We start from the raw sequence: 23,047 nt of genomic DNA, 5'->3' as shown, positions 1-23,047 counted from the left end.
TTTTTCTCTGGGATACCGGCGTTTTGGTCTGGGAGTATATCAAAAGGCTGCCTGCTCAGTTCCCAAGGTGGGCTGAGGTATTGTCTATTTGCCAAATAATCCTGCCTTTTACTATGCTGTCTACAGCTGGGTCTGCATGCTAAGTTAGTTGCTCAGTTTGCAAAATTACCTCCTCAGATCTGAAGGAGGAAAGACAGCACAGAGGCCTAGGCCTTTTAGTATGCTAAAGTGAATCTTATACATTATTACAAATGATTAGCATAATAAAACATGTGCTACTCTTCTTTATCTGGGGAACATTAACTGATCTCACTGATGAATGATTCTAGAGCTTAATGTTCAACATAGCTTTAGTGGGGGGGGGGGGTTCCTAGCATGTAGTTTTACATTGCTCTGACTGCAAATATCCTGCCTTGCTTTCTCCAGAGGCCTCACCTTATTCTAAGCCTATGGTCCCTGTCTCATTCTCCCCTCTACAGATGGAGACCTTAACTGCTGCTAGGGAAATGGGGCGATGACCGCTCTGGCTGCTTCATGCTGAGAGGGGCCGCAGTAAAAGGTGCAGCTAGGTCTCCATCACTGGTCAGTTAAGAGGGCCTCGGAAGGTTGGCGCTTCTATTCTGGGTTTCATTTCTATTAATATTTGCAGTTTTGTGGCTTCTTAAGCAAGACAGAACAAATTGTTACTAGGTTAAGTAGCAACATCTGGAGTTGAATTTTCCATTCTGGAAGGACAAACTTGACGAGATTAAGAATGCATGGCTGAATATGAGAACTAGAAATATGAAGAGTCTAATTGAGAATTATAGCCAGATATAATGGGGAAACTAGAATTCTGGATCGAGTTTACATCTCAATGACTAGTATTAGGATTTAGTATAGATAAGACTGCATTATTGAAACAATACTTTTTTCTAAAATCACCTTCATTTTTATTAGAAGTAACCAGGTTAAGAAAATAAGTAACACTTGGCTTGATTATTTGCATAAGTGCAGCAGGAAGAGCAATTGATTATATAGCCTCTTTTAAATATGCTTTGCTGGAACTTTTTGTAAGGAATTTTCAGATTGGACTTTTAAAGGCTTCTTGAGGCCAGAAAGCCAAAACAGATTTGCCATCAGGTTGTGCCTGCAGTACCTGTAGATTTGGGTGAATTCCTCTCTTCTTGATGTTCCCAAGACATTCCTGAGGTTCCGGCACTTACCAGGAAGTGACCTTCCTTACTCACCTGGTAAGGCTGGTACCAGGCCAGTTCTTCTAAGGGGCTTTGTTGGCTTTATAAAGTCAACCTTAGTTCCTTAAAGCTGTCTGTTCATATCTGAGTTTACACATGTGTCTCTCAGGTATGACGTTCCGGTCAAAGCCTTGGTAATATAACCAGTGTTTTTAATTGGTCCTCTTACAAGGAAATCAGATTCTTATTGAACCTATGCAAATAAACATACTGCCATGAAATAAAAAAATAGTCACTGAGAATTTTAAATTCTGGAGGGATCAGGTAGAGAGAAAGATAAAGTTTCAATTCAGCTTATAAAGGCAGTCATTACTAACCTGTTGTCAGCTTAAGAGAAAAAACTTAAAACACTTTATCAACAACATTTGAAACAAAAAGCCACCAAATCATCTTCCTTAGTTTACTTAATCTTATGTAACTAATACCTGTTCTGCTGAAATCTAGTTTTTTACTAGTTTAGGAGTAATAAAACAGTGAGTATAGATGACCAAAGACTTATGAATGACAATGGTTAAAGATCTGATGAGAGCTTACTGTAAGACAGTTGTCATAAGGAAATTTGGATATTTCTGTAACACAACATTCAGTAACAAAGTTTAGCATCATTCCCTATGACAGTGCCTTCTAGGTAATTAAGCAGGTAATTATACATCAGATAAATAAGCCAAATTAGCCAAATACTTTCTCCAATGAGAAAAATTTCTCTGACATGTTCCAGGGGCCCTCTGGAAAATACCAGAGTGAACTAGAGGTAAAAAGCACCTTTTTGAATTTGATTTTGGGGAGCTGTTAAAAGTTTTAAGGCACTTGCTTAAATAGTTACTCACATTAGACAAAGCTACACTTCACTTTAAGCATTATTCTTTGAAAGATTTAACAGATACCATCAATTTAAATGACTTTAGGTAAACTTAGGAAGCTGATAACCATAAGTGAAAGGAAAGGGGCGACACACAGCAGCAGTTCACCGGAGAATTCCGCTTTATTAGGGAAAGGTGCTGGGTTATATAGGAAGGGGCATGGGGTGATTGTGGTGTTACTTCTACGGGGCTGGTGGCTATTGGCTAGGTGCTGGGATTGGGAGGGGGGCGAGGGGTGATTGGGCTTCAGGTGGCGCTGGTGGGAACCAAGGACCCGGAAGAGAAGCAGGAGGTTCGCCATCTTATGGGTGGGGGCCCTTCATTCCCCCCTTTCTCCTCTATGGGGTTGTGGACGTTGCTTTCTCTCTGACTGCTTCCTGCTGAACGGGGGCGGAGAAGGGAGTGAGGGCTTGAGGACTGGGAGGAAAGGGTTGATAGGACTCCCCACAGTAAGGACGAGTAGATGTGGAATTCTTCAGGTTGGAAATCAGTGAAGGTTCCCTGTAACCATAGGTCGAGGACTTGTTGATTCCAATGGTGCCAAGAGGATATGGGTGCCAGGAGCCAGGCGTCTGCGGCTATTGTTTCCAGGAACAGTTTCCAGCGGAGAGAGGGGTCCATCTCAGCATGTCGTGAGGAGGTTACGTGAGGGTGAGGGATCTTCTGTGGCTAAAAGCTGGTAGTTCCTGAGTAAAAGCTGGTTGAAAGTTTGATTAGAGATTTTACCGACTTGGGATTTGATAAACTTTATTATGCAAGGCAAGAAGAGGCAGGCGAGGAGAATGATTATTATGGGGCCTGCAATGGGCCACAGCCAGGTGAGGAAGGGGTTTGTTAGTATTGAAGAGAACGGGTTGGAATTGGAAGCAGAGTGGAGGCTGGAGGCAAGGTCGGTGAGTTTGGTAATGTCACTTTCTACAATGCCGGATTCGTTGATGTAATAGCAGCACTCTTCTCGAAGGAAGATGCAGGTGCCGCCCTCTTCGGCTGTAAGCAGATCTAAGGCCCGCCGGTTTTGAAGGGTGACTTTAGCTAGTGAAGTGACCTGTCTTTGGAGAGAGGCCAGGGAATCGACAGTGGATGTCAGGGCTCCCTCAAGTTTGGCGTTAAGATCTTTAATTGCCCATAGAGAGTGACCCAAGGCTCCTCCCGAAAAACCTGCCCCAATGGCTGAGGTGGTCAAAGAGATACCGACCATGATGGGAAGGAAAGCAGCCCTTTTTGTGCGCGAGGGCAAGGGAGGTTGGAGCTCAAGAAATTCTGCCATGCTGTAAAGTGTAAGCTGTGGGATTAGGGTGACGAGAATGCAGGGTATATTGGAGTTGGGAGGCAGTGAGTTAAAAAGACTGCCATTGCACCAAAAGAAGTGACCTGGTTGCGTAAAAGTCTTAGAGCCGGAGGTAGGGGTGTAGATAGAGAGACAGTGAAGTGCGCTGGAGCGGGGAGGGGTTGGGCCTACACAGTAGTGGATGGTGAGATCATCTGCGTATTCTGGTTCCCATAGGGGTATGTCTGCCAGGGGACGGAGGGGTTGTCCTTCTGCATGGAAGGAGTAGTTGGAAATATTAAGGGGCACGGCGGCCAGCAGTGGGCGCTGTAGTGATGCGCACAAGAAACAATTGGCGGTGTTGAGGGTGTGGTTGAGAAAGATGGTGGTGTCTTGGATGAGCTGTAACCAAGAGTAGGAGCAGGGGTAAGAAGATGAAGAGGCACCGTCAAGAGTTTGGACAATAACTTTTTTGGAATGTCCAATGTCGGATGCAACTTGAGAGATCTGGGAATGAGAGGGAACGTACCCTCGAGAGATATGAAGGGTACTGTGGGGGGGTCGAGGACCCCCCATAGTAAACTGAGGCTGTGACTACAGTGGCCCATCGAGAGTCCCAGGGATCTGGGATTGATAAGGAGAATGAGCTGTTGGGGTATTTTATGAAACGGTTGGAGGAGTAATACTGTGGGTACTGGGAGTTGCTCATGTAGTGAATGGCGCAAGACCAGTAGGGACATCCCCCGTAGGTGTCTTGCCATCGCCTGCAATAGGCTTGTCTTTGGTCATAGAGGAAGCAGAGGTAGGGAGAATAAAGGTAGCTGCTAGTGAACACTTCGGTGGAGGGAGGAAAGTGGAGGTATAAAGGCTCGGAGCAGCCTTTCAGAGGGCAGTCTGATGTGGCAATGAGGGTAGTAAGTTTTGTTTGATGCTGTGTGTAAGTCTGTCTGACTTTGAATCGCCATACAAAGGAGGCTGGGGTGGCAGGGAAGACAATAAGAATGAGGAAAAAAAGCGAGAGAGCAGTAAATGAGGAAAAAGTCATGATTCGGGTATGGATGGCAAAGGGGGTGAATGGGAGATGCAGAGTTTCGAGGGATCAGAGGGATGAGGCGTGGTAGAGTAGACAGCATCTTGGGCTGTATCCGAAGGACTCTGGATTGTGACTGATGGGTCTTGAGTGTCCAGAGAAGGTGGGTCCTGGGTGTTTGGTTTCAACCTGGAGATATGAATCCAAGGGGTGACAGAGTTATCAGGCAGTAAGAGCTTGGCGGCCGAGGAGGTGCAGAGAATAACTGGGTGTGGACCTTCCCATTTTGGGGTGAGAGAGGGCCGATCCTCTGGCAGCTTATAAAACACTAGTTGGCCGGGCTGTAAGACAGGAGGATTTTGGGAGGCGGATGGATCAGGAAGGAGCCAATCTTGATATTTCTACAATTCGGTGCAGAGGAGAGAGAGTAGCAGAAGGGCTATATTGGGAGGAATCTGTCCTTTGTGGGAAGGGAGCCCTGGGGGTAGAATTGGGTGGCCGTACATGATCTCAAAGGGTGACAAGAAGGAAGGTTTCTTTGGGAGGGCCCGAATGCGGAGTAGAGCTAAGGGAAGTAGGCGAACCCAGTCAAGGTGTAGTTCTAGAGATAGTTTGGTTAGGATGTCTTTTAGAGTCCTATTGGCTCTTTTTACTTTTCCTGAAGCCTGTGGTTGATAAGGACAGTGTAGATGCTAGGGGAGTGAGAGCGACTTGGAGAGGTTCTGAATAATTTGGGCAGTGAACTCAGGGTCGTTATCTGATTGGAGGGAAGTGGGCATCCTGAACCTAGGAAAGATCTGGGTGAGGAGGATAGAGGCAACTGCGGATGCTCGTTTGTTAGTGGTGGGGAAAGCCTCGACCCATCCTGAAAATGTATCTACTAACACGAGTAGGTATCTGGTGCGCCGTACGGGGGGCATGTTAGTGAAGTCTATTTGCCAATCTGCGGCAGGGACATTACCCCGTGCTTGATGAGCTGGGAAGAGTCGGGCCTTGAGGGGGGTATTAGGGTTAGTGCGTTGGCAAATGGTGCACCTGCGGGTGATTTGGTCAGGTAGGGTTTTGTCTTCAGGAGAGAGAGAAAAAAGGATTGTAAAAAGTGGATTAAGGATTGGGGGCTAGGATGGAACAGATCGTGTAAGAGGCGGAAGAGAGACTCTCTGTCCTGGGAACAGAGGGTGTCTTGTGATAAGGCTAAAACCGCAGGGGCAGACGGATCGCTGTCTGGTGCTTCTTCTGATATGGCAATCGACCGGGCTACTCTGTCAGCTTTATTGTTACCTCTTGTAATGGGGGAGTCATCCTTTTGATGTGATTTGCAGTGGACTATGCCCAGTCGGTGTGGGAGTTGTGAAGCCTCTAGAAGTTTAGTAATCAAGGCTGAATTAGTGATGGAATTCCCTTTTGTGGTGAGGAGGCCTCGTTCTTTCCATACTGCCGGTTGAGACAAGAGAATGTGGAATACATATTTGGAGTCAGTGTACAGTGTGAGAGATGTGTCCTGGGCCAGAGTACAAGCTCTTGTGGCTGCAATGAGTTCGGCCTGTTGATTGGTTGTACCGGGGGGTAGGGCTTGTGCCTCGATGACGTCTTCGAGGGAGACTACTGCGTATCCTGTGTAATGGGTGCCCTCATGTTTAAAGGAGGACCCATCAGTGAACCAGATGAGGTCGGAGTGTGAGAGGGCTCCTTCGGGGATCGTGGAGTGGCACGGAAGGAAGTTGTGAAGGGCTTCCAGGCAATCATGCGAGGGAGTATGAGGAGAGTAGGGTAGAGGAAGAAGAGTGGCCGGATTCAGGGGCGGGCAGGGGAGGAAAGAAATGTCTGGATTTTGGAGGAAAGAGGACAGTAAGGTCAGGAGTCTGGAGGGAGGGAGAGTCTGTAAACTTTTGTAGGTTAAGAGATCTTTTAGGTGATGTGGGGAGAGAATGGTAAGGGGCGCCCCGAATGTCAGTTTATGAGCTTCCTTCTGCAAGAGCTGTCCAGCGGCTAATGCCCATAGGCAGGGGGCCCATCCCAGAACTGTGGGGTCTAATTGCTTGGAAAGATAAGCTACTGGGGCAAAGGATGGGCCATAATATTGGCCTAGGACTCCTAGAGCTTGACTGGACCTTTCATGAATGTATAATGAGAAGGGCTTCGACAAATCCGAAAGATGGAGAGCTGGGGCTTCTACAAGGGCTCGACGGAGCTTAATGAAGGAGTGTCGGGGTGAGGAGGATAATGGTTCTTCAGGGGGGCCCTTGCTGAGGTCGTATAGGGGTCTTGCCAACAGGGAGAAGTTAGGGATCTACGCTCTAAAATACCCAGCCTGGCCTAGAAAGGAAAGGATTTCTGTCTTGGTTTTGGGAATGGGCATGTCAGAGAGGAGCCGTTTTCTGTCTAAGGTAATGGACTTTCTTTGTTGAGATAGAAGAAATCTGAGGTAAGTGACAGAAGGGGAAGAGATTTGAGCTTTGACAGGGGATACTCGGTAACCTCTGGAAGCTAGAAGGTTAAGTAGGGAGGCAGTGTCAAGTTGAGACTGTTCCCACAAGGGACTGCAGAGTAGAAGATCGTCCACGTAATAAGGTGGACTCAGAGTGATCATGATGAAACTGTTTGAGGTCCTGAGCTAGGACCTGTCCAAAAATATGGGGACTATCTCGGAAGCCTTGTGGCAAAACTGTCCAAGTGAGTTGTTCAGAATGTCTTGTGTATGGGTCTGTCCAGGTAAAGGCGAAAAAATCTTGGGAGGAGGGGTCCAGAGGGATAGAAAAAAATGTGTCCTTGAGATCTAGGACTGAGAAGTGGGAGGCTGAGGCAGGGATCTGCGATAAAAGGGTGTATGGATTTGGGACTAAGGGATGGATAGGGACGGTGGCCATGTTAATAAGGCAAAGGTCTTGGACAAGGCGGAAAGATCTGTTGGTTTTTTTAACAGCTAATATGGGGGTATTAAAACGGGGAGTGAGTGGGTCTGAGGTAATTTTTGTTTAAAAGATCTTGAATGATGGGTTGGAGGCCTATGAGGGCTGAAGTGGTTAGGGGGTATTGGGCCTGACAGATATACTGAGAGGGGTTACGTAATTTGATAGAGGCAGGAGGACATAGAGCCATGGAGGGGCTTGTAATGTCCCAAACTTTGGGATTTACAGGGTGCATGAGGGCGGAACTGGAACTTTCATTGGGTAGAGGGGGGTCATCAGCTATGAGGGCCATTAGAAAGGGAGTACTGGGGGCTGTGGGAGTGGATATAGTTATGGAAACATGGAGGAGAGAAAGGATGTCTCGTCCTAGTAAGGGGATGGGACACTGGGGCATAACCAGGAAGGAGTGAGAGAAAGGTATGGGATTGTCTTGGATTGTACATAAAAGGGGGGGTTTTAATGGGAAAATCTGTTTACCTCCTACCCCGACTATAGGAGTAATGGCAGGCGTGGTAGGGCCCCGGTATTCCCGCAAGACTGAGAAGGTGGCTCCTGTGTCTAGGAGGAAGAAGATGGGGCGACCGTCTACTATTAAAGTAACCCTGGGCTCCTGTTTGGTGATGGAAATGGTCGGGCAAGAAGCCCCCAGGCCCCGTCAATCTTCTTCTGCCAGCCCCACTACGGCGGGCTTAGGGTGGGGGTTGTTCGTTCAGCCTCCCCTTCGGGTGGCTGGGCAGTCAGACCTCCAGTGGCCCTTTCTGTGGCATCTGGGACATGGGGTGGGAGATCTGGGGGAGGGGCACGCCCTTGACCAATGTCCTTGTCCGCACTTGAAACAAGCTCCTGGGGGGGGGCTTGTTTGTAGAGGGGCGCCCAGGTTGTGGTTTTATCAGCTGGGCCAACATTTGGAAATTGGGCTGATCAGCCTTTTTTTTACGGCGTTCTTTCTCCTCCTCCCGGTTATGGAAGACTTTAAAGGCCACTGTTAGGATCTCAGTCTGTGGGGTAGCAGGGCCCTGTTCTAACTTTCTGAGTTTAGCTTTAATGTCGGGAAGTATGCTTTGAGCCAGGAAGTATGTCATAAGGACATGTCTCCCGTCAGGCGTTTCTGGGTCTAGGCTGGTAACTGTAATAGGGCTTGAGTGAGTCTGTCTAAGAACTCAGAGGGTGTCTCCTCTCTCTTTTGAATTATGTCTTGGAGCTTTTGAAAATTGACTACTTTACGAGCTGCCTTTTTCAGACCTGCTATTAAGCAGGAGGCAAAAATATCTCAAAAGCGGAGACCCACGGCGGTGTTATAATCCCAGTGTGGGTCTTGTTCGGGGACAGCGGTGGGGCCAGGGGGATAGGTGGGGTCAGTCCTGTGGGTTTCGGTGGCGTGTGTTTGGGCGAAGTCCCAAACTCGTCTGCGCTCTTCAGGAAGGAGGGTATTGGCCAGGAGCATGAAAATGTCATGATGTGTGAAGCTGTATGAGTGGAGGGTCCATTGAAACTCCTTGATATATGTTGTGGGATCAGTGGAAAAGGAACCTAGGTGTTTCTCCAGTTGGGCTAAATCTCCTAAGGAGAAAGGGACATGAACATGCACGATGCCTTCGGATCCTGCTACTTCTCAGAGGGGGGCAATAATTTTGGGAGGCCCTTGGGACCGAGTCTGAGGAGGACTGAAGGGTTCTGGCTCAGTCTGTGGGGGAGAAATAGGTGATGGGGGCAAAGACACGATAATTTTGGGAGGCTTTCGGGACCGAGTCTGAGGGGGACTGAAGGGTTCAGATTCAGTCTGTGGGGGAGAAACAGGTGATGGGGGCAAAGACAGAGGAGGCTCCTGGAAATTAGTTGGAAAGGGAGTGAAAGGCTCAGGCTTGAACTGCAAGGGAGGTGAGGTGGGGGAGGAGATGGTGGTGGAGGAACGGGGAGGGGCTGTTGTGGGAGAGGAGGGGGAGGCGGCGGCCACAGCGAAGAGGGCGGAGGGGTTGTAGGAGGGGGAGGGGCGGAAGGGGGAAGCTTGTATGGCGGAGGTTTGTCGGCTGGGTCAAAGGTAATCGAGGAGGGACTGGGAGTGTGTGGAGGGGAGGGAGATGGCCTGCAAGCTAGGAGAACTTGGGGCGGGGAACAGGTGGTGCAGAGGCTGGGATTTTGAGCTAGGAGGCGAAAAGCTTTGATATAGGGAATCTCCTTCCAGTTTTTCAGGCGCTGGCAGTAGTTAAAGAGATCGCCAGTGATGTTAGGATCAAGAGTTCCCCCTGCGGGCCATTGGTTGTGATTGTCTAGGGGGTATGTCGGCCAATCTTGGGACAGTATTTATGGAGAAGTTTTGGTTTTATATCAGGCGTCAGGGAGAGGGTAGTTAGATGCTTGAGCAGGCATTCAAGAGGTGAACTTCCAGGGAGGGATGAGGAGGCTCCCACGGCTAAAGGACAGAGAAGGAGACAAACAGGGGAAGACGAACGGAGACCCTCGGACTGGGAGCAGACAGCAAGGAGACAAAGGGCGTCCCCGGTGATCCTTGGGGGTCTGCGGAAACTCGTATACGAGTCGGTTTCTTAGGAAGTGTGGGTCGTCACCCAGACTTCTCTAAGAAGGCAGAGTGCCGGAGTCCGAGGTACCTCGTACTAGGAGTTTTCAGCGGAAGGAATGGAAAGAGGAGGTCGGGAGAAAGGGATCGTTCTCATCCGCAAAGGAGTCACCTCGTGTATGGCTGTTGGAGGAGGGGCCTGAGGGTCCGCCGCAGCCGTGAAGGCCTGAGGCGGGGAGAGTTCCCTCCTCATCCCCGAGCGTCAGGGCCTTGCTGGACGATCACGGTCAATGGCGCTGCGATAGCTCAGGGAAGAGTGGCCCACCTCGGGGGAAAACTTACCCAAAGGCCAAAGAGGAGTGGTGAGTGTGATGAGCCAGCGCCGGAAAAAGAGGACGAGGGCAAGCTGCTGCTGGTGTTGGGGGGAAGGGGGAAGACGGGGCCCAGTTGGGGTGTCCCGTCTCCCGGGTTTCGGCACCAATGAAAGGAAAGGAGTGACACACAGCAGCAATTCACCAGAGAATTCCCTTTATTAGGGAAAGGTGCTGGGTTATATAGGAAGGGGCATGGGGTGATTGTGGTGTCACTTCTACGGGGCTGGTGGCTATTGGCTAGGTGCTGGGATTGGGAGGGGGGCAAGGGGTGATTGGGCTTCAGGTGGCGCCGGCGGGAACCGAGGACCCGGAAGAGAAGTAGGAGGTTCGCCATCTTATGGGTGGGGGTCCTTCAATAAGGACATGTCTATTCAGTTCAACTTAAATTAGCATTAATGCTTAATATCTTCTATTAGAATTTTTTGGAAGTTTTAGAATGCCCAATTTTCACAAGCGCTTGCCTTTAAATCAATTTTTATTAATACCATCCGGAGATAGAAAAATATTTTTCATTTACACTTAGACACAAACATACAGATTGAGATGTAATGATACAGTGAGAGGACCGACAGAGCTCCTGGTGTGAGCTAGGAGGGGACAAGAGAGCCCGTGGAGGTGCATTGTCTAGGAGTTTTATAGGCAGTTGAGGATATTTGGGAATGTGAAAAAGCTTAGGGGTGAGGACTTTAAGGCAAGTAGTAGATGTTTAGGATTGCAGGAGAGACAGAGAGAGCTTGGTTCAGAGGTAGGAGAAAGCCTGGATATATGGGATCTCTTTCCATTTGTCCGTACGCTCACAGAAGTTGTATAAGTCGCGGAGAATTTTAGGATCTAAAGAGCCATTTGGGGGCCATTTAGACTGATTGTCCAAGGGATGTTGGGGCCAGATCTCATTACAGTAGTGAACAAGTAGAAAAGGTTTGAGGTCTGGAGTGAGGTGGAGGGATTTTAGATTATTGAGTAAGCACCCTAGCAGTGAATCTGTGGGAACCAAGGGGCGAGATCCCATGGTGAGAACGAGATCATTCAGAGGTCGCTGAGGCGTCCCTGAGCGATTGAGAAGGTCACGGAGAAGACCAGGCACAGTTAGGGGGTCGTCACCACCTCTTAACTGTGGGGTCGAGGCGAAAACGCTGGGGAGGCTCAGTACCTGGTACCAGGAGTTTACAAGTAGAGTAACACATAGACAAAGGGAGACCGGGCCTCAGTGGATGAGGATTCTCACAATGGGAGGCAGAGAAGGGTTGACTATGGGGATCAACTGTGACTCTGAAAGTAGTGGTTGGGGGTGCCCCTGTCCAGGAGGAGCCCTTGGGGGTGCCGGACACTCAACAGTCACTTCCCAGGTTCCAAAGGGACATTTAAATTGACCATGAAGGAAAGACTCACCAAATTGAAGGCCAGTGTTGGGCGAGAAGACAAGCGACTGGGGAAATGGACGGTGAGCCCGTGGAGGATCGGGCAGTGAGGGTTCCCAGAGCAGCTCAGGTTCCCAGAGGAAGAGCAAAGTCAATGGGAGAGCCTCATCCAAGTCACGGCACCAATGAAAGGGTATCTCGCTGTGACCCTCCTTACCCAGAATGACTCAGGAGACACGGGCCCATGCAAGAGACTTTATTATCTGAAGGAGAGAGTGGCTGCCCCAGAGAGGGGTGGGGGGAGAGAGAGAGAGAGAGACAGAGGGAGCAGCAGACAGAGCAGAGAGGACAGAGAGACAGAGAGGGAGCAGGGAGAGAGAGAGAGGGAGAGAGAGCAGGGGGACAGACAGAGAGAGAGGGCAGCGGGACAGAGAGACAGAGAGCGAGCGACGAGAGACAGAGAGAGAGAGAAAGGGCAGCAGTGTGGTGCGTTTTATTGTGGTGGATCTGCTTGGCCTGTTGCTTTGGGGGAGGGTCGGGATGTTTAGAGATAAGGCGGGGTAAGCCCAGTCAAGCCCCAGTCAAGCCCCAGGCAAGCCCAGGCATAATTCTCACCAGCTTATGTGCTTGGGACCATGGGGTAATTGGAGAATAAATTACTATATTCTTACACACATGACACAGTCCACAAAAACAGGCTCTGCTGACTGAGCTCATATTGTAAAACAGCCCGGTGGAGATGTGCATAGGGCTTGTCTAGGCAGTGCTATTCCTGCAGCTAAGCAGCCACAGTTGACCTTCAGCAATAGCAGCCCTGGTGCAGATACCTGGAAATTACACATTTTAATCTCTTGTCCTTTATAATTAGTTTATTCAGTGTTGGGGGGAAACGCATTGAACAAAGAATTTTCTAAAATTATGATTTAAACAATCTTGAGAGTTCAGTGTAAGTGGATGTGGACTGGAATAATTGGGACAAGGCATTAGGAAGGAAGTGTAGGATTTAGATGCACAGAGGAGAAAGAAGTACACTTCTGGCGGTGGGTAGGAATAATTAGGAGGAAGTGGTCCACTGGGGCTTGCTGGAGGAGTGCAAAAGCTGGAAGGAAGAGTAACCTAGAAGGGTTCTGTCAGTTCTAGGAGTCAACAGAAATATCCTATCAGGAAACTGATAGTGGCGTTAACTTAGTCTCTCCCATTTTTTTTTTTTGGACATCTTTAGGACAAGATGTTAATGCCTTTATGTTCATCAGCTCCATTTTTTGTACACCTGAGCCACAGAAATGGAGGATATCCACAGAGGGAGAGTTACATTAACGTTTATTATTTTTTCTATTGTAAAATAAATATAATCATAGAAAAATGAATTGAAAAATATAGAAAAACAGAAAGAAGAAAATTAAACTAACTGAATTTCCCACTCTCCGTGAAAGCATTGTTCTTTATTTGGGGAGCTTTTATCAGTCCCTTATAGCTCCAACTGATCAGCTGTGCTCACAAAACTCCATCCCCAGCTGTGTTCTGGATGGCTCTCCACTGCACCTCTGGTTCTTAACAGCTGAACTGAGCCCATCTCTCATTCTCCCATTTTAGATCTTGCTTTGCCAACACCAGGGCTGAAGTGCAGCTCACAGTGGCCCCAAGCACTGAAATGATTATGGTGCACATTCTCATGTGCAATTAGATGCCTTTTTTAAAGACCAGAAATTTCCACAATTTGTTCCTTAAATGTTTTTGGAGTTCTTACTCTTTGCACAGTAGGTTGTTAGGTATCTAGGCCTGGAAATGTCCATCTCATTGAGTCATCTAGTCCAGGCCTCTCAGATCTGTCCTCTTGTCTCCACAAATATTATTACATTCAAGGCTCTTGATATCACTGCCACAAACAACTGCAGTTCCCTTCTAAGTGGTCACTTAAATTCAACCATCACATGCTGTGGCCAGGATGATAATTTCCTTGGCCGCTTTTCTCTGGATACTCTCTGACTCAAAACCCCTACATTTTAGGTACATTGTCCTGGATTTACCAAGTCTGCCCTGCTGCTCCCTCTGCCTACAATGTCGGTTCCCTCATTTCTCTGCCTAGTGAAGTGCTACTTATATTCTCACAGTCAACTCAAATGTCATACTGAGACTTCTCCTAGTCCTCTTAGAAGAAATGGCTACTGAAGGGAGAGCTGCCTTCTCTGCTGGGTGGTCAGAGGAGGCCCCCTTAGAGGTGGTGTGTAACTTTTCATTGGGGGTACACTCACCTCAAGATGAGAAGAAAAAGAGAAAAAGGTCTGGCATTAGCATGCTGCCTTGAAGGACACCTAGCAATCCAAGTCTAGCCCTGGTTGAAGAATAGGCTGGGAAGGCATGTTCTGGGGCCACTGAAGATCTTTGAACTGAGGGAGACAGTTTAATAGGGAAAGATTTATTAAGTTTGTGTTTCTAATTGTAGTGGGCAGCCAAAGGGATTTTGGACTATGTGGGTGTAGTTTGCTTGGAGAAGCAGCTCACATGTCCTCACTCTCTGTCTTCTTACTGAGTACTTTGTACAGCTCTATTACATGAAACTGTGATTATTTGTGTCTCTTATTTTTTTTCCCCATGGCACCCAGCACGTTGCAGGCGCTAGTAAAGACTATATGAATGAATTATGTATCTTTAATAGATATGTGCTTTAATTTTCCAAAGAAGCATCTCTATTATCTTTTCCAGAAAGTCCCTCCCAACAAGCATCATACTAACATCGAGATTTCAACGACGCTCTCGTCCAGAGGAAGTTAAGTTTGGGGTAAGCCATGCTGGGGTTCAATAAGTCCTTCAATATAACCTTTGCTCGGGCAAGGTCTTAGGGTTACTTCCCACCGCCGGCTCCTGCGCTTCCCACCCGCGCATCTCCGGGCGTGGCCGAGCGCGGCGCCTTTAAGAAGGGGGCGGAGCACAAGTGGCAAGACAAAGCCCCTGGCCGCGCGCTGCCCCTCCCCCGCTCCGGCGCAGCGCACGGACAGTGGTACCCGGATGTCGGTGTCGCCGTCGATGACAGATGGCGCAGTGTCTGTTAGGGGGCTTCTCTGGCCTGACCTCCTTGAATTCTCGACCCCCGCTGTCCCCCACTATCAACTCCGCCGCTGGAGGCCTGCACGCCTGTTACCGGCACTTACATAACGTGACCTTTCACCTCTTCATACTGCCCTCTAGTGCGCTGCAACCCAACTACGCGGCCGGGGAGCGGGGCAGGACCAAAGCGCAGAGCGGCAGCTCCTCTGAGCCAATAGATTGTGAGCGCTGACCAGCTCTCCGCCTATTGGAGCATTCGCCACCGGCGCCACAGGGGAGCAAGTTAGTGTGTGCGCTGGCCCGGCCGGGGGGAGGAGGGGAATCTCCCGCCATTTTTCAATAATTTTCTCCGGTGCCGCTAAGGAGGAGTCGCGACTGCCGAACCCGGGGATCCGTAGTAAAGGTTGACGAGAGGCTACAGGACGGCGCAGCGGTGTGCGTGGGAGCTTGGTGCCGTTGCGTCCGGTTCCATGGCCCTCTCGCGGCCGCGCCAGCGGTGAGGGAGCCGAGTTCTCGCCGCCCTCTCACCCCTCCCCTCCCCCACCCCACCCCCGGGAGCTAGGCGCTCGCTCCTGGCCGCGGGGCCTAGCATTACGCCGCGGGCTCGCCGAGGAGCCGCTGCCTTCCCCGCCGCCGGCGCGATGGCGCCGCTCCTGGGCCGCAAGCCCTTCCCGCTGGTGAAGCCGCTTCCCGGCGAGGAGCCGCTCTTCACCATCGCGCACACTCAAGAAGCCTTCCGCACCCGGGAGTATCCTTTTCCAGCCGTGCCGGCCAGGCGGCCCGCAGGGTGGGGTGGGGCGGGGTGGGCCGGGGTGGGTCGGGGGCTCGTCCGGTCAGGCGGGCAGCGTAGCCGGGGACTGTGGCAGCTGTCAGCGCGCCCGGCGCCAACGGGCCTGTACCCCGAGCCGCAGCCCGCCGTTCCTGGGGGTGGGCGTGGGCGCGCACCGGCTCCGCTCAGGTCGCCCTGGAGCCCCGCACCATCCTTTTCCCTGCTCCGCACTTTGTCCCCGGCCCTGGCTTTCTAGGAGCTACCCCCACCTCCATCCGGTTGGCTTTAGGCCTGAAGTGCCAGGGTGAGCGGGGTTTCTTTCTCTGCTGCTGCTTTATTTTTAAATTAAACCTTCTACTTAAGTTTTTGAAATCGTACCCGCGCGCCTCGTGATTCGGCTTGTATGAAACTGCGTTTTGCCCAGATCTCTGGGGGTACTTGGCGTTTTTCTCCTCCTGAGTGGACTTGAGGCCGGTGATGAACCGACAGGATCGGACACAAAATCAAGAATGATTTTCCAGATTTAGAGGAAGGGGTAGAAAAAAGTTATCTTGAAGGAGCTGATGCTTTCCTTCCCTGGGCATGCACAGGTTTGAAATTTTGACGATTTAGAAGGAGATTGTATGTGTCTCCAAATACAATTTTTTAAAATAGCAATACATGCTTCAAGTTTTTTGTTGTATTTTAGGAGCACGAGACTGGTGTTGTAAATAAGCATTCTTCTAATCTTTGTTTAAGGTTTCTTCCACAAGGTTTGTCTTTGTTAAAAGTTAGACGACTTTTATTTACTTTTTTTTTTGGATGTCAGATGACATCCATCCTTACTGAAGCTTAAGTGTAAAAAAGGAGATTTCTGAATCAAGCTTTCTTCAGTGTACAGAAAGCTTCAAAAGTAAAAGCTAATGTGTGAGTTTTATAAGCCCTTTCCCTTTGGAAGGATATGGTTTCTTAGGAATTTCTGCTTGCTTGCTTCTGCATAGGAGGAAGTATCCAGGTGAGTGATGTCATTTGATTTGTCTTTGATCATCCCTTCAGTGTAATACATTATAGGATAACCTAGTTCTTTTTCCAGGACAGTTTATGGATGTTGGTTGTTTACATAAAAGCGGACCTGGAAAGTGAGTCCATGCTGTAGGAAGGCCCTTGAAGAAATATAGTTACAGCATCTTGGAGCTGAAATGGATCTTGGGGATGGTCAGGTTCTCCTGCCTGGTTTGCCAAGTGAGCCCAGAAGGTTGAGGTTGATTTGTTAAACGTCACACACTCTAAAGTGATGAGAGTCAGGAGTAGAATCCAGAGCTCTTCTTGCCTCATCCCTTGTCAGTAAATCACAATAAGAGCGTGGAGCGCTACTCTCTGACTTTTCATTATGTGAGCCGACTTTCTCTGTCAGTTCTTGGTGTAAGATGAGCATTTAAGGGAGGAGTGGCAGTGGTAATCTCGTTCTTTTTCTTGTTATGTTAGGACTTTTGGAATGCTTTGGAGAAGTACTCTAGCTCTACAAAATACAGCATTCTCTTAAAGGTGCCCTATTTTTTTTTTTTAATAACATTCCATAACATCAGTGGAGTAAAAAATTTTGTGGTAATCTTTCATATCCTTTTCAAATGTCCTTTAAATGTCGTCTTTTGAGCAGTTGATGGATACTCACACACTAATGTTATCAGATGTAAATTTTTCATGCCTGGTTCTAGTGGAGCATAAGAAACGTGATAGAGAAAAGTTCCAAAGTCTGTAAATGGTACTGAGCCATGTAAAAAATGGCTGTGGATAGCTAATTTAGAACTGGCTGCACAGGCTTTTTCATACCATTTACTGAAAACATTGAAATACAGTGATTTGTGTGAGGAGTGTCTCTTAACGACAGTTGAAACTGAAACTTGAAACTTCTTGTTATGTATTTAATAAAAATTCTTAATTAAAAAAATTTTTCATACCAGAATTTAGAACCCTTTGAACAAAGGAGTTCTTAAACTGTGTTATATATTGGGGGGAAATTGGTCTCGTGAATTTCTACAAGTGGAAGCACTTTGAGGATGGGTTTTAAACAATAGTACTGTGTGTTTGGCATGTTGGCATATTTCTTTATTAGGCTACTAATGATTTCATAGAGGAAAACAAGTATGTGATTGGCTAACAGCTGCATTTGAAGGATTATTATTTCCAGTTCTTAATTTATATTTAGTTATATTTTGATAGGATTTGATACTTTAATTTTCTCAAATAGCCACCTTTTGATCACATGTATATTCTATAGCATATTTGTATGGTATTTTATTAACCTAAGCTGTTAGTGTTGGTATATTCCTGAGGACATTATTGTACATCCTTAAACTTACAGTGGTAGTTGTGAATGATGCACATATTTAATGACTGGGTGCTGAACATTGATGATTTGTGTTTATTGTACTGTAGCTTTGAGTCTGTCGTACATTACTTCTAGAGTAGTATTCCAAACAAGACACTAGATCTTAGTAGGAAAAATCAACCTACCAAAGTCATTTCTTGATGTGATTCTTTGAAAATAGTATGGTACGCTGAATGTATTTAAGTCAAGATTGATTTTAAGAAGGAACTGAAGCTACAAGCTGCCTGCTGTGGATTAATATTTTTGAATTATTTTAACTATCCTAGTTTCTAAGCTTAGAAATAACCCAGTTCATAACCTTTGTAGCATGGATGTATGAGAAGTGTAATGAGGGGATGTTAGAATATACAGTTAATCTGACTCTAGGCAAGAGTGACTAGTGCATGTTTTAAGAATAGGACTTCCATTGTATTGCAAGACAGGATTTTATTGAACAGTTGGAACATTACACTCTTTTTTTTTTTTTTAATTGAAGGGTAATTGACAACAGTATTACATTGGAATATTACACTCTTACGTTGATTTTTTTTTCTTCATTTTTATTTTGGTATCATTAATCTACAATTACATGAGGAACATTATGTTTACTAGACTCCCCCCATCACCAAGTTACCCTCACATACCCCATTGCAGTCACTGTCCATCAGCATAGTAAGATGCTGTAGAATCACCTGTCTTCTCTGTGCTGTACAGCCCTCCCCGTGCTTCCCGCCCACATTATGCATGCTAATCGTAATGCCCCCTTTCTTTTCCCCCACCATATCCCTCCCTTCCCACCCATTCTCCCCGGTCCCTTTCCATTTGGTATCTGTTAGTCCATTCTTGGGTTCTGTGACTCCGCTGCTGTTTTGCTCCTTCAGTTTTTCTTTGTTCTTATACTCCACAGATGAGTGAAATCATTTGATACTTGTCTTTCTCCGCCTGGCTTATTTCATTGAGCATAATACCCTCTAGCTCCATCCATGTTGTTGCAAATGGTAGGATTTGTTTTCTTCTTATGGCTGAATAATATTCCATTGTGTGTATGTACTACATCTTCTTTATCCATTCATCTACTGATGGACACTTAGGTTGCTTCCATTTCTTGGCTATTGTAAATAGTGCTGTGATAAACATAGGGGTGCATCTGTCTTTTTCAAACTGGGCTGCTACATTCTTAGGGTAAATTCCTAAAAGTGGAATTCCTGGGTCAAATGATATTTCTATTTTGAGTTTTTTGAGGAATCTCCATACTGCTTTCCACAGTGGTCGAACTAATTTACTTTCCCACCAGCAGTGTAGGAGGGTTCCCCTTTCTCCACATCATCACCAACATGTGTTGTTGTTTGTCTTTTGGATGGTGGCCATCCTTACTGGTGTGAGGTGATATCTCATTGCAGTTTTAATTTGCATTTCTCTGATGACTAGTGATGTGGAGCATCTTTTCATGTGTCTGTTGGCCATCTGAATTTCTTCTTTGGAGAACTGTCTGTTCAGTTCCTCTACCCATTTTTTGATTGGGTTATTTGCTCGTTGTTTGTTGAGGTGCGTGAGCTCTTTATATATTTTGAATGTCAAGCCTTTATCGGATCTGTCATTTATGAATATATTCTCCCATACTGTAGGATGCCTTTTTATTCTATTGGTGGTATCCTTTGCTGTACAGAAGCTTTTCAGTTGGACGTCGTCCCACTTGTTCATTTTTGCTTTTGTTTCCTTTGCCTGGGAAGATATGTTCATGAAGAAATCGCTCCTGTTTATGTCCAAGAGATTTTTCCTTTGTTTTTTTCTAAGAGTTTTATGGTTTCATGGCTTACATTCAGGTCTTTGATCCATTTCGAATTTACTTTTGTGTATGGGGTTAGACAGTGATCCAGTTTTATTCTCTTACATGTAGCTGTCTAGTTTTGCCAACACCAGCTGTTGAAGAGGCTGTCATTTCCCCATTGTATGTCCAAGGCTCCTTTATCATATATTAGTTGACTGTATATGTTTGGGTTAATATCTGGACTCTCTATTCTTTTCCACTGGTCTGTGGGTCTGTTCTTGTGCCAGTACCAGATTGTCTTGATTACTGTGGCTTTGTAGTAGAACTTGAAGTTGGGAAGCAAGATCCCCCCCACTTTATTCTTCTTTCTCAGGATTGCTTTGGCTATTCGGGGTCTTTTGTGGTTCCATATGAATTTTAAAACTATTTGTTCCAGTTCATTGAAGAATGCTGTTGGTATTTTGATAGGCATTGCATTGAATCTGTAGACTGCTTTAGGCAGGATGGCCATTTTGACAATATTAATTCTTCCTAGCCAAGAGCATGGGATGAGTTTCCATTTGCATTTGTTAGTGTCCTCTTTAATTTCTATTAAGAGTGTCTTGTAGTTTTCAGCGTATAGGTCTTTCACTTCCTTGGTTAGGTTTATTCCTAGGTATTTTATTCTTTTTGATGCAATTGTGAATAGAATTGTTTTCCTGATTTCTCTGTTAGTTCATCGTTAGTGTATAGGAAAGCAACAGATTTCTGTGTATTAATTTTGTATCCTGCAACTTTGCTGAATTTAGATATTAGTTCTAGTAGTTTTGGAATGGAGTCTTTAGGGTTTTTTATGTACTTATGCTGATGTTTATAATTGAATTTCTTTAAAATAATTATTATGCCAGGATTAGAGTTATTTTTAACTTAATGACAAACTGGTCCAAAGAGAAAATAGAGCAAAAAGCAAACCTTGAGTTGGTGCCAGTCATTTCACTTGGAACTCTTAGGATTATAGTTTTGCTTATTTAACTACATACTTTTCTGGGTACTTCCTTTCAGGCTAACGAGTACTTTATTGAAAACAATGATCCATACAAGACTGAATCAAACAAAGAAGCAGCGTTTTATGGTAAGGAGGTAGCTATTGAACTCATGAAAAGGTGGATTCATAATGAGATACTCAAGGATTTGAAAATATCATTTATGGCTCTCACAACCTTTGGCGAATTGCTTTGACATTTTTTCTGCAATTATATGTGCAGCACTCCCTGGAACATAAAAACTTCAAATGGCATTTGATATGAATGGTTATTTGAGAGTGAGTGACTTATTTTGGAAACCTAAAATCTGAGGATTTAAAGGCAGCTGACTTAATGTCCTTCTAATGGGCTTTGCTTTCTCCTCTCATTTTTGTTTTTATCTTGCTTTCTCTTAACAGAAGTCAAAATAATAACTGGAACAGTTTACATAAATTTAAACATCCTGTTTTAAGGGTTTTAGGACTTTGTTTTAGACTTTTGAAATTAATCTAACTTAGATGATTAGTTGATTAAAATTTTTGTGTTATTGTCAGAGGGCGTTCATTATTAGAAAATTAGGTACATTTTAGGTTTATAGTGCCATCCAACAGAAATGTAATGGTGAGCCACATGTAATTAAAATTTTTCTAGTGGCCACACTTGAAAAAAAGGAAAATGGGTGAAAAAAAAGGAAGACTTTTTAAAAATTTCAAGATGCAGTCTGAAGGAGCAGTCCCTGACTGTAGTGTGCTTTTCTAGTGGCAGAAATAGCTAGCAGAAACATGGTGGGTTTTTAAGCTTCTTCCTGGAGGTGGCATCTGTCACACCTGCTCACTTCTGTTGGTCAAAACAAGACATGTGGACAAGCCCATCATCATTTGGGAGGAGATGGACATTTCACTGGAGGCATTGCTAGCCAGATGGCAGTGGGTGAAGATGTAGAATCCTCTTAGGGAAAGGAAGTGAATGTTGAGAAAGAATAATACAATCTGCCATATTTCAGGGTTTAAGGAATGTTCCCTGGAGAAAGTTACTTTTAAGTTGAGATCTAAAGGATGATTAGAATTTAGTTAGATGAAGAATAGTAGAGGACTATATTCTTTAAAGAGTTTGTGAGTTTGAAGGTGATCTTCATTTTTAAAAATTGATGGAAGTTTCATATGGCTGGAGTGAAGAAGTGGGAATGGAGATGGAGTTGCTTAGTGGTGAGAGAAGAGGGCTGGATTACACAGGACCTTGTGAGATCTGAGTTTGGACTTTGCTTTGAATTTAGTGGAGGCTTTTGAAAAAGTGTGAATAGGAAAGAGGCAGATTTTAGGTTAGGAAGGTCACTGGCTGCAGGGTGGAATGTATCCTTGAGACTAGTGTCGACTGGACTCGTGAGGCTTTCATTAAATAATCTAGGCAATAGGTAATGATGACCTGCATAAATTTATTAGCCCTTGAAGTGGAGAGAATTGCAATAGATGGATTCCTGAAATTAATTAGATTTGATAGGATTTGGTGATTGATTGGGGAGGAGTTAAGGGTAAAGTTCTGTTCTGGTTGTCACTTGGTTAGTGGTGTCTTTCTCTGAAATTGAGAATTCTGGAAGAGGATCAAGTGTTCTCTTTCTGTTTTGACTGGAAATTGAGGGGTGGGAGAGGGGGTGCAGGAGAGGAAGTGAAGGGTTTAACTTGGACATTCTTACATTGTGCTGCTGTGGATACCCAAATGGAGACATCTGCACTGCTAGAGTATATATGGGCCTGGAGTTGAGAGAGAGGTGATTGGACTGGTGATAGAAATTGTTAGCATATAGATGGTAATTGAAGTATGAGAATGGGTGAGGTTACCCAGAGTGAGAAAGCTATACTGATAGCAGTGATTTTCAAAGGAGGATAGGAAAGATATGTATCAGGGTAGAAGGGACTTTGAAAAATCATAATCAATGGTAAATATTTGGTATTTAAATATATATTGTTTGGGAAAAGTTTCCTACTTTTTTCTTAAAATAAAAATCACTGTAAAACACAACAAACATTTTAATTGATGGATACAAACTGTGGGAGCTAGAGGATGGAAGGATTGCTGGCATGAATGTATTTGCATTTCAGGGGGCTTTGAGGGCATGTGAGATTTTTAAGCAATCAGAAGGAGGAAACGAGTTTAAAAACAAGACTGAGAAAAAAGGATGTTAGAGTGAGGAGCACAAGGGACCAGAGAAGAGGATTACCAGTGAGTCCAATAAAAATGTTTTAAAATATGACTCGTGAGAAATGAGGATCAGAGGCTGGACTTAGATAATGGTTCTGCCATTGGAGAGAGAAGACGGAATTAAATACCTAAGTGGCTGCAGTTAGGGACTGAAGAGATGAGGATGATTCCCTGATTGCTGATTTGTTGGACACTGGAATCATTCAAGTGAGATTGGGAATACCTGTAAAGAGCAAGTTTGGGGAGGAGAAGGGGATCATAAGAGTTTAGAAAAAGTTGGATTTGAGGGCTCACTGAGGCATTGAGGTGATAACAGTTTTGTACATCGTTGGCTGCGTGGGTCTAGATCTACGGAGAATGGACTGGACACATT

The 23,047-nt window shown here is 45.9% G+C and overlaps 1 protein-coding gene across 2 annotated transcripts in view; it reads left to right on the top strand.

Moving 5' to 3' along the window:
* Nucleotides 1-14,911: 14,911 nt before the first annotated feature.
* The window catches only part of BAZ1B (bromodomain adjacent to zinc finger domain 1B), an 81,461-nt gene continuing 73,325 nt past the window's right edge, over nt 14,912-23,047 (top strand). The window contains exons 1-2 of one of the 2 annotated variants that reach the window (XM_057487229.1): nt 14,913-15,089; nt 20,722-20,834. Coding sequence is in view for 1 of the 2 variants with exons in the window: in XM_036887324.2 (XP_036743219.2) it covers nt 15,235-15,341 (107 nt within the window). In the remaining variant the exon portion in view is untranslated. Of the gene's footprint in view, nt 15,342-20,721; nt 20,835-23,047 lie in introns of both variants that reach the window. The other variant, XM_036887324.2, reaches the window with a different exon arrangement.

Source organism: Manis pentadactyla, chromosome 10, assembly GCF_030020395.1.
Source record: "Manis pentadactyla isolate mManPen7 chromosome 10, mManPen7.hap1, whole genome shotgun sequence".
Lineage (NCBI taxonomy): Eukaryota > Metazoa > Chordata > Mammalia > Pholidota > Manidae > Manis > Manis pentadactyla.
Note: the sequence above shows the minus strand (reverse complement) of the source record. Positions and strands in the feature narration are given on the sequence as shown.